At 42.5% G+C, this 10,506-nt stretch overlaps 1 protein-coding gene across 5 annotated transcripts in view; it reads right to left on the bottom strand.

Moving 5' to 3' along the window:
* Positions 1-609: 609 nt before the first annotated feature.
* Positions 610-10,506, bottom strand: part of GABRR3 (gamma-aminobutyric acid type A receptor subunit rho3) — a 35,700-nt gene continuing 25,803 nt past the window's right edge. For 3 of the 5 annotated variants that reach the window (XM_069025520.1, XM_069025510.1, XM_069025529.1), the window contains 5 exons: positions 10,130-10,212; positions 9,387-9,527; positions 6,575-6,727; positions 4,244-4,440; positions 610-3,343 (listed from right to left, as the gene is read on the bottom strand). In XM_069025520.1, the coding sequence (XP_068881621.1) occupies positions 3,041-3,343; positions 4,244-4,440; positions 6,575-6,727; positions 9,387-9,527; positions 10,130-10,212 (877 nt within the window). In that variant the 3' untranslated portion in view covers positions 610-3,040. The remainder of the gene's footprint in view (positions 3,344-4,243; positions 4,441-6,574; positions 6,728-9,386; positions 9,528-10,129; positions 10,213-10,506) is intronic. The other 2 variants (XM_069025538.1, XM_069025545.1) reach the window with 2 other exon arrangements.

The raw sequence follows: 10,506 nt of genomic DNA, 5'->3' as shown, positions 1-10,506 counted from the left end.
CCTGGATGCCATCGGGATGAACACTCACACAAATACGTGTTTACATAATGCCTGTGGTGCTTTAACTTGCAGTAAATGTTGTGGGATATAAAACCCACGCATGGGGACTGGCTGCTAAACCAGCAGGAATGGGAAATACTGGTGAATACTTTTTTAAAGATTTCTGTGCCAGTGTGCAGAGACAAATTGACTGAAAGTATTTATTACCATACCTGTTAAGAAGTTAACACACGCTTCAGAGGAGGGTCATGGGAGCTGTAGCCAGCCCTCTAGCACCCCCTAGACAAGAAATAGTTAAATACTGGTTGTTTTCTTTTACTAGTTATACAAACAATACGTTTCTTTTAAGCATAATTTATCTTGATATCATCCCTATAACCACATTAAGAAGATAAGAATTATAAGCTTTGCTCTAAAACCATGCAGTTGAATTTCATCATCATTTACAAGAGCAGGTAGTGAGAGGACAAGGGGAAATGGCTTCAAAGTGAAAGAGAGTAGGGTTAGAGTGGATATTAGAAAAAAAATTCTTCATCGTGGGAGTGGCAAGACACTGGAACAGGTTGACCAGAGAACTTGTGGAGACCCTACCTCTGGAAGTGTTCAGGGTCAGGCTGGATGAGGCTCTGAGCACCCTGGGAAAATTAAAGGTATCCCTGCCCAGGGCAGGAGGGTTGAACTGGATGATCTGTAGTACCCTGGGTGGGGAGAACCCTTGGCCAATGGTTACATTCACAGCTGAAAGTAACATCAAAATCAAGCTCTGCAGCTTTCTGGCACCCGTACAGGATGTGCCTGGAAGGTAAATGCAGGGCAGGAATCTCTTTTCTTCCACGCCTCCATGTGAGGACCAGTTTGCTGGGCAGCCTACACAGGGCTTGGGCATGCTGTGCTGCAGGGCTTCTGCTGCTGCAAATCCTGCAAGGAATTTAGAAAAGGAAACTTACTTGGAGTATTTTTTTCTGTTGGAGGCTGAGGCTTCACTGTTGGCTACACAACAAATACTTCTTGTAAGGCAGATTAAAAACATTTTGGGAAAACAATGATGTTATATTAGTTCATGTGAGAAGTTTAGAAGACACATCACACATCTTGAGCAACTAGATGGGATCTTCTCAGGCAGTCTGGAACATCCGTGCAGGATGCCTCATTATGGCAGTGCAGGAACAAGGCTGTGATGGTGTATTTTTATATATAGCTACACTATACATTCGCTCAGCTTGAGGTCTGCTGTGATGTTACTGTTGCCAAAGCCTGTGTGTCCTGTGGCTTTGCATTCCCAGCATTGTCATTCCTGGTAGGGTTCTGCTTTCCATGACAGGATTTCCTGGAAAAGTATCAAAGCTGTCTCAGCTCTGATACATCTGTTTGGCAGCGATCTGTCCCACACGCTCTGTGAGATTTCAGTCATTCAGCAGGCACCGTGTCACCACTTCTCCAGCTCTGGAACTGGGAGTTTGACAAATTCAGCTCTTTGAAAAAGTAAGAGACGTCACCATGCTCTGAACAAACAAGATGGGAGCAAGAAAAATAAGTAAATTAAATAAGCAAAAAAATTAGGTAAGTAAATAAAATAAATAAAGAAACCAGAGAGTGATTTAGGCTTCCAGATTTATTCTCACTTCCTTGACCAATAAACTTGACCAAGCAGTGACCAAGCATTTACCTTGTGACATTTTTTGCCACCACAAATGAGCATTTTGAACTGATCTTGTAAGCATAAACTCAGCTCATTAAATGACAGACGAAACCAAGGAATTTAGTGGAAAATGCTCCTGATTTGGGAAAGTTGAAAAAGTAATTTTGGTTCTTTTCTGGAGCTGTGAACACTTTTTGTGTGTATCCCTGAACATCCTTAATTCAGCCTCCTTATCCTGAACCTAAGGATATTTCCATGCAGGATTCATCTGAGACTGACAGGTTTCCTGTATGTGTCTCTGTTTTGGCACAGCTGTTTCCTTTTGTATCCTGGAACTGTCCTGGGGATCACTGCTGCAAGGGGCAGATGCAGCTTCTCCTCACTGGAACATTCAATCTCAAAAGCCAAAGGGGGAGGGAGGGAGGCAAAACCCCAAGTTCATGTGCAACATAAAGCAGAAGAACCAAAGGCGTGGTTGGTTTGTTCTCTTGACAAAATCATCTAAAATCTGTCTCAAAGTCTGTGTTTCTGTGTTTCTAAACCAAAGGGTTCTGCAGAAAGAAGGTGGATACAGCAGGTCTAGGTGAGGCAGAGGTGTGTGGGTGACATGTGAAGGGCACACCTTGTGCTGGTGATGCTGCTCATCCACCTGGGAGGTGGCTCCAAGTGCACAGGGTCTGGGATGTGGTTCCTGTGCTGCCTCAGGGACTGGTGAGCCAGATTTCTCCAAAAAAAGACTCCATGGAGAGTCATGGACAGTTGACAATCGTGAGGGATTTTCTTGAGGTGCTGTTGATGCACATCTACAAAGCCCCATCAGCCTTGCTTCCTGCTGGTCCCTACTGCACTGCTAAGCCATAATTTTCCCCCTGGTTACCATCTGAGGGCAGAGGCTGCTGAGGTGCACACAGTTTGCCCAGGAAAATTGAAATGCAGGAAGTGAAACAAGGACAGGAGCTATCCCAAGGCTATCCCAAGGCTATCCCAAGGCGGTTGGCGCCGATTGCTGACCAAAATGGAGCACAGGTGAAGAACAGAGAGGCTGATTCAAGAGGAAGGGTCTGAGTGCAGACAGAGACAGGGCAATACCTCAGGTGGGAGCTGCTGTCTGTCCAGGGGGTGATGAAGGGCTCCCTTAGTGAGCAAACAGCTCTTGTGCTAATGCAGTGGAGCCTGTGCATGGGATCACCCCAGTGAAGCACTGCACAGTCCAGCTGGAAAAGAACCCACACATGTGAGAGTCTTTCATTAAGAGTTTTGCTGCTAACCAAACCAGCCCAGGTTTGATGCAGAAATCTCTTTTGGAAAATTTTAACCTTTTCCTCTTCTGCTGTTGCATATTTTCAAAGTATGATGCAACACTCATTCACAAAATAATGTCTAGCTTATAAGCATTTTTGTTCACATGTACAAACCCCAGTAAAAAAAGTTGAACACAATATATACACTGGGAAATATAATCCTGGAATACGTGTCAATAACATGATTGTTCTGTAAAATAATCCTGCCCACATTTCCCTTCAGGGATCTCTTCCTCCTCAAGCGAGGTGTGTCTGCATTGGAGATGTTGGTTTGACTTGTCCTGGTCTCATTCTCCTCACAGGGGTCTGAGAAGGGAGTCAGGTCCATGTCCACATCCGTGTCGTGGAAGCAGCCGTCGAAAGCCATTGCTTGCACTGCATCCATGCTGTACATTCCTGAAGCCTGGCAACAAAGAAGAGTTATTCTGTGTCTAGCTGGAGCCACTTTGGCAAATCACAAATGAATAAAACAGAAAATAAAGAAAGCTTTCCCTTCAGTGTTGCTCTCTCTGTGGAGATCATGTGGAGAACAGGGCTGTCTCACAGTATGGCTCTCTGTAGGGCCTGCCCCCTTGAGCGGGACACGAGCAAGGAAATGTCATCAAATGTCATAAAACACACTTGTCTGCCTGATTATTGCCAGCTGCTGGCTGGCAATACATGCCTCAGCTTCTGAAATAGAAGAATCAAACTCTCTCCTGTAGGTCTGTGTTGCTGGAATTGTGGGAAATGACTTCAAACATTTCTGGGAGTAGGTTTTTGATGGGATTATCAGATCATGTGAGCAACATATGCATCCTTTCTGTGTTCTTCCCCTCATGATATTCCAGCAAATGAGTTTACACAGGGGATATTCTTCAAGCAAAGGTTTTAAGGGAGAGCTTCACAGAAAGCTCTTGTGTCTATTTCTGCTTCAGGCACACTTTTCTAAAAATGACCTTGCCATTACCCTGGTCTTGGGACAAAAAAGAAACAGGAAACAGGGAGGAATATCATATGAGGGCATGCTGAGGTCTATTTTAGAGACAGGAGAAATACCTTGATTGATAGGTATTTGAAAATAGAAGGAAGGTTATATTCCCCTGAGGGGGAAAAAAGGGGGCAAAAAAATATCCCTAACCTGTGCCACAAGAAAAGGGAGAGAAAGCACAGACCTTCCAAGGGAAAAAAAAACCAAGCGAGATACAGAGTGGAGACAGAGATTGTTACTGTTCTGTTAACACTGTTATCACAGAGGTGTATCACAATTACTCTGTAGCTTCCAAGATGCTTTCAGAAGGCAACAAAACCCTGAGGGTTGTACCTTGCCCCTTTTTTTGAGTTGTTTTCTCTCTTCAATCGTGGTGAGATAGTTCACTGCCGCATACTCGATGACTGACAGGAAGACAAAAAGGAAGCTGATCCATAAATACACATCCACAGCCTTTATGTAAGACACTTGAGGCATTGAGGCACTTACTCCTGTCATGATGGTCGACATTGTCAGCACTGTAGTTATACCTGCCAGAGAGAAAAGAGAGCACTGGCCAGCTGGTTCTGTTTAGCTCATCACCACTGCTTGGACAGCACAGCTTTGTGAGAGCATGTGATTGACACCCCCTTTAACTTCCTCACACAGGCTCTGAGAAGTGGAGTGAACCATGAAGGACCCATCACACACAACACTGAGGGCTGTAAATCATCCCTCTGCTCAGAATGGCCACTGAGCAGCGTAAGGAACACTTTCCTGTGGCAGCTTTGGGCACAGCCACAGAAGTGAAAGTAGGTTTGTGGTCGTCCCTCACCTCCCAGAGCCAGGGTCACCACTGCACATTTTCTTGTCCAGGAGAATCACTAAACGATCACCATTTCCCCTCCCAACCCTTTCTCAAATTGTACTTCTTGAGAACATATATCAGCCTGTATGCCTCTGTCATAACTCCATGGCTCTCTAAAAACAATCTAGCATAAAAATGCTACAGCCACTGAAATGAAGAAAAAAGATACTGTTTGCCTCAGTGTGACCAGAATTTCACCCTCATCTTCTCAATCTCTGCTCTTACATCAGCTATTCATCTCATTTTGGTTTGCTCTGGCTCAGGAAAAAAAACCCAACACCCAACTCAGGCCCTGCTTTTAAAGAAATCAGTGTAACTCTGGAAGTGAAAACGTCTTGACATCTGTGAGACAGCACTGTCAGCTGGGTCTCTGTAGCCCTTCTCCAGTTCTACACTAATTCAACCCCACTGGAAAACACAAGAGTTTTCCCCCTCCCTCTCTGCAGGCCCTTAGGTTGAAGGATGGAGTTTGAAATACACCATATAAGAGGAAATCAATTTATTTAATATACATATACTCTAGGCCAAGAGCTAGGCTTATTAAACTTTGTTGTTAAGGTTTGCTATAAATTATGTATGATTATGCTTATGAAATATGCTTTATTCATAGAACTCCTGATGCATAACCTTCTGCAGAAATCCATACATAAAGAACATGATCAGCAAAACTATCTTGACAGCATTAAAAGTGGCCTACTGAGAATTAAAAAGTTATTTTTAAAGATTAACTTAAATTTCTCCTAAATAAAAGGAATTGGTAGATGCATTAATAAAAGTAGCTAGGAGGTACCATAATTTGTTTTCAGATTAACAAATAGATTTATATCTCATGAATTAATAGCTTTAGACTGTGCCAATAGAAAGGGACCTGAGTCCTATTTTTTCTAGACTGATATAGTTAGAGAAAATTGAGGGGCCTTTTCTCTTGTCTAAGAACTATGTCAACATACAGTTGGCTTCTGGGACCAGCATCAGTGAGAAGAAGGAACGGAAGCTTCCTTATTTTAAAATGAGAGTTGCAGGACTCAGGTGCATTATGGTTGCATCAGATATCTTAACAAATTCCCATCAGATCTTCAGAGATCCTAATTTTTGGAAAAATGTACTCATTCCAAGGCCATCAGCATTATATTCACAAAAAAGAGAGTCTTGAAGTGGCATCCACTGATTCACCACTGAGAAAAAAAATAAACTTCTGTAAAAACCACTGTAGTGGGTCCTTTTCTCCTAAGATGAGGTGTTCAGAACAAAAACTGCAAGAGAGAAAGTTGCCCAACCTAATCTTTGGCTTCCACCAAAGATTGTGTGCCTTGCACAGATGGGACACCAAAGCAAACACCTCCAAAGTGCCCAACAGGAGAGGCTTTGCCACACTGTCTCCAACTTGGTAGGAAGATACAAATGTTTCTTGAGAAAAAGAAGAGCTGCAGAGCTTCTGCATAGACTGTGCATGATCCATGGATTGGGGGAGGGATCTGACTGCCTGCTACAACTTGTTACTTTGCTGGGAAGAGGGAAGGCAAAACCAGGTTTTGCAATTAAGTAAAATTCTACATCAGGAGAGCTGCAGAATCATCCCTTTTTTGCTTCTGTGGTGTGTGAGCTGTTTTCAGCTATAGCAAAGCCAGTCTGAACAAACATCCCCTTTCCAAATGTAGAGATTGACTGCAGGTAATGACAACAGTTCTAATAACAGTGCTGTTCAGGCAATTACCTGATATTCTTGCTCATGTCCTGTGTAAGTAAGAAGCTAAGGTACCTCCAAACCCTCCCCTCTCCATTCTATATTCCCCAAAGACTACACAGTAAGGATTTACCTAGTGACACCCTGGCAGGAACAGCTCTTCTATCAATCCAAAAGGAAACCCAAGACAGCATCACCATCAGCATGGCTGGGAAATAGGATTGTAGCACAAAAAAGAAAATATGTCTGCGGAGTGCAAAGTTGATAAAAAGTCGATTGTACCAACCTATTGGGAAAAAAGGGAGAGGAACAGGTTAGGCGAGAAGAGAAGAGATCTCTGTTATTTGTGAGCTGCTCGCTGGCCCCTCCTTCTGGCAGGAGTGCTGTATCCACAGCAGGAGTAGTAAATGCCTCAGAAATCTTGCCACCACCTTAGTTTTACACAGTGCTTTACAAACTGTCCATCCTCCCTCATTTATGGGAGTGAAGGGTCATGGCTGCATGTATAAAATACTCTGTTATAAGTGAGCTTGGGAAATTGAAGAAATTAAACAGACTTCAAGTGAAACTGCCAGAAGAATACAGACAGGAGTCAATTGTCCAGTGATGCCAACACCCTGCCTTGCCTGAAAAGCAGCCTGCTACAAATACCTGAGAAGAAACAGCCCTTCCTTCTTTTTTTCCAGTCGGAGCCGCCTGCCTGCCTGCCGGCCCAGAGCTCACTTCAGAGGACAGGGTGCCATCTAGTGAATTGTGGGGCGTGCTCTGCCTGTGCAGCACTGCATCCGTGCTGTACCTCCTGTCATGGCAGGGAAACCAGGTTACAGTGAGGTAAAAAGGCAGAACTGGGCGGCTGCACAGCATCCACCTGTCCAGGACAGACAGATGCATCCGTGAGCCTGTGTTGGAGCAGTCCTGCCATCACAACGAGTGACTCTATAGAAAAGAACATATCAAAATGAACCCCAAATAATATTAAACACTCCATTGTGTTTTCAGTTGTGGAGAAGGTCTTTTGTTTTACAGATTATTGTCTCTAAAATGGATTTAAATTGTTGCTCTTCTGGAGGTCCAGGAACTCCAAAAGCCTAAACACTACAGGTGTTGTTCACTGAGATTCATAGGAAAGGATATGCAGAACCTGAAATGCAGAAAGCTGCTTTGTGGGAATGATGACTACCATTAGAGTGGTGCTGGTTGTTCTCCACTATTATTTACTTGGAGGGTAATTTTTCTTCCAACAAAAAGCAAAATAAAAGAGCAAGAGGAAGTGGAACCTCCTGAGCAAAACAAAATCTCAAAGCTGAAGACAAGTGGAAGTCTACAAAGCACAGCATTCTGATTAAGATGTGCTACAAGCATTATTCAGGTACCTCCCAGCGGTCCCTGTGACTTAAAAAAAGTCTTTCCTTTCACCTTTACGCTGCTGAATAAGCTCACCCTCAGAACCTCTGCATGTTAAGAGTTAAGCAGTTACACTTTGCAGAGTCAAAGATGCTGTGAGGGTGTTGCAAAGCCCTGGGGGCAGGGGCACTGTGAGGGTGCACTGCTGTGCACAAGGCTCTATTTGCTTGCATAAGTGTTTTTTGATGAAAATAGCAAGGCAGAAAGAAGCCAGCTGAGCTCCTGGAACCCAGTTTGGTGGAAAGTATCCCAGTCTCCTTCTTGCAACAAGGACAAATTTGATGTAGCTCTCAACAAGGCACAGTTATGATAGCAGGGTATCACTTGCCCTCCTTTCACATGACAGTGGCTCTTGAAAGATGGAGCTCTGTTCTTAGCTCATACAGGAGCAGGAGATAAGAGTGAAAAACCTTATCAAGCCGTGAATTCCTCACTTCTTAGGCTGCATCATAATTTAAATTAGAACTCCTGCATTCAGTATCAGCCACTGCAAACTTGAATGGCACTTTTTTGAATGCAAAAAGAAAATAACCTCTAAATAAAGTACACCAAATAAATCGATCTGCTGCTTTTCTTAAAGGCCACCTTTTCCAAAGTGTTGTGCACTTCATCATATTAAATGGAGTAATTTCTCTTTTATTCATCTGTTCTGATATAAAGGGCAATATCCAAACTGAAATGAATTGACTCAGACTGTAGAGTACGACAGCAAGAGTGCTGTTTTCTCTGGTTAAAAACATATGGTTAGACTACTTACATAGAGAAGTATTCCAAAATGTATAACTGCATGTAAAGCTACAAGAAAAACAAAACCCACCTTGCATGAAGTCAAAACTACAATAAACTCCTAAAGCCTTGTGCTGTTTGCCAGAAAGTATAGAGCAAGATCTACAGGGAGAAATAAAAGCCTGTCTGGGGCAGATTAACCTGAATTTAAACTATGTAGCGCTGACATAAAGGGATGCTTTTCCCTGCAACTTTATGTATATACAAGGAAAATTAAGCAAATCATGAATTAGACCTGAATAGGTAATAAATGGTCTCATAAGAAAATCATCCAGTTAGCAGACTTTTAGTGACATTACACAGCTCCAAAAATGAGGATATTTTAGCCAGTAAAACACACTGGAATTCATATTTTTGCTTTCTAGTATCTGACCCTTCAGGATTTCCATTTTCAAGCTTTTCTATACAGCCAGGGCATAAAGATTCCTGTAAATTCAATGGCTCCAATGGCTTTCAGAGAAGCGCCACAATTTTGCAAGAGCTCATAACAGCATGGTTTTGGTTTTTGTGCATTTTTTTTTACAGGTTCTTAATGTCAGATATGAAGTCACAAGTATTATTATGGCCTCTCTTTCCTAAAATAAAGTTTCACATTGGTAATGCAAAGAGAACCAAGGCCCCAGACTGACGAGACCTCATTTTAACTGATCTCTCAGCAGCCACAGTCATTTACTAGTCAAGAATTTGAATGTGAAAGACATTCTGCATGATTTTATCCTGTGCTTCTCTCTTCTAAGGAGAGGGGCTTACTATACCAGTACTGCTGTAAAAAGCAAGTCCACTGGAAGCACTGAATTCCTCGATGAAGAACTGGGAGAGGGAGATGTGCTCATCTGTGCTCAGGGACTTGTTGCCGTGTTTCCAGTACAACATCAGATCATCTTCATTGTATGCATCTGTGAGAAAGCAGAAACTGAAGTTACAAAGCTACTAAGGTAAATCACTTCCTCTTTCCTTTCTTAGGGAGAGGAGACCACTCAACCAATCTGGGAAAACCCTAAGGAGACTTTTTTTTCACCCCGGTTTGTCAGTTTGTTGACATGAAAGAAGTTTGCAAAGACTATGTTCCATGTTGTTCCAAGTTCAGCCCCATCCTGTGCCCTGCCAGCAGCTTACAACAGAGGCAGGGATGAAAAAGTAGATGTTTCACAGTGACACAAGCACCCATTTTCATTTTTCCAACAAGTAAAATATTGACATTTTATTTTACTTGTAATTTGCAGGTTTTTTCGCAGGAAAAAACCCTCATGCTTTTTGACAGATTTTTAGATTTAGGCCTTGGAATTACAAGCCACTGGAAATAAAGCAGGGTGCATCATGGTTTTTCTACCTTCCCAAAGCTCACTAAGTTCCAGAAGGATCCCAAATTGCCTACAGTTCAATATGTACATGCTGAAGGGTTCAGCTCACACATCAAAATAAGTGAAGGAGATATTATTCACAAGAAGGAATGCTGGTAAGAATGCACATGTGAAGAACAATTCAAAATTAAACTTACAGCTTTCCAGTTCTAAAGAACAGTTCTGTGTGTCCAGAGGAAACCTACTGAAATCCATGAAGCACATAGCAGAAACTGTTATTCTGCAGAAGGGAACAGAAAAACAGAAACAGAATGAAAAATTTCAGACTTTCTTAGCTGTGCACACACTTTAGTGAGATCCCCAACCAATCTGCTGTTTAGAATCCTATTGATTGAGGTTTTCTGCCCTTTTAGATGCTTCTAAAATAGCTTCAAGATGGTGAGATAAAGTTAAATCACTGAGAGATCAACTTTTTTTTAAAAAACATAAATAGTCTTTATTATTAAGTACATTACCTTTGATTTTTAAACCCTAAATTTGGCCTGGTCCTTCATTAGCCTTTCATGCATTTTGC

Source organism: Aphelocoma coerulescens, chromosome 1, assembly GCF_041296385.1.
Source record: "Aphelocoma coerulescens isolate FSJ_1873_10779 chromosome 1, UR_Acoe_1.0, whole genome shotgun sequence".
Lineage (NCBI taxonomy): Eukaryota > Metazoa > Chordata > Aves > Passeriformes > Corvidae > Aphelocoma > Aphelocoma coerulescens.
This window is presented reverse-complemented; position numbering and strand designations above follow the sequence as displayed.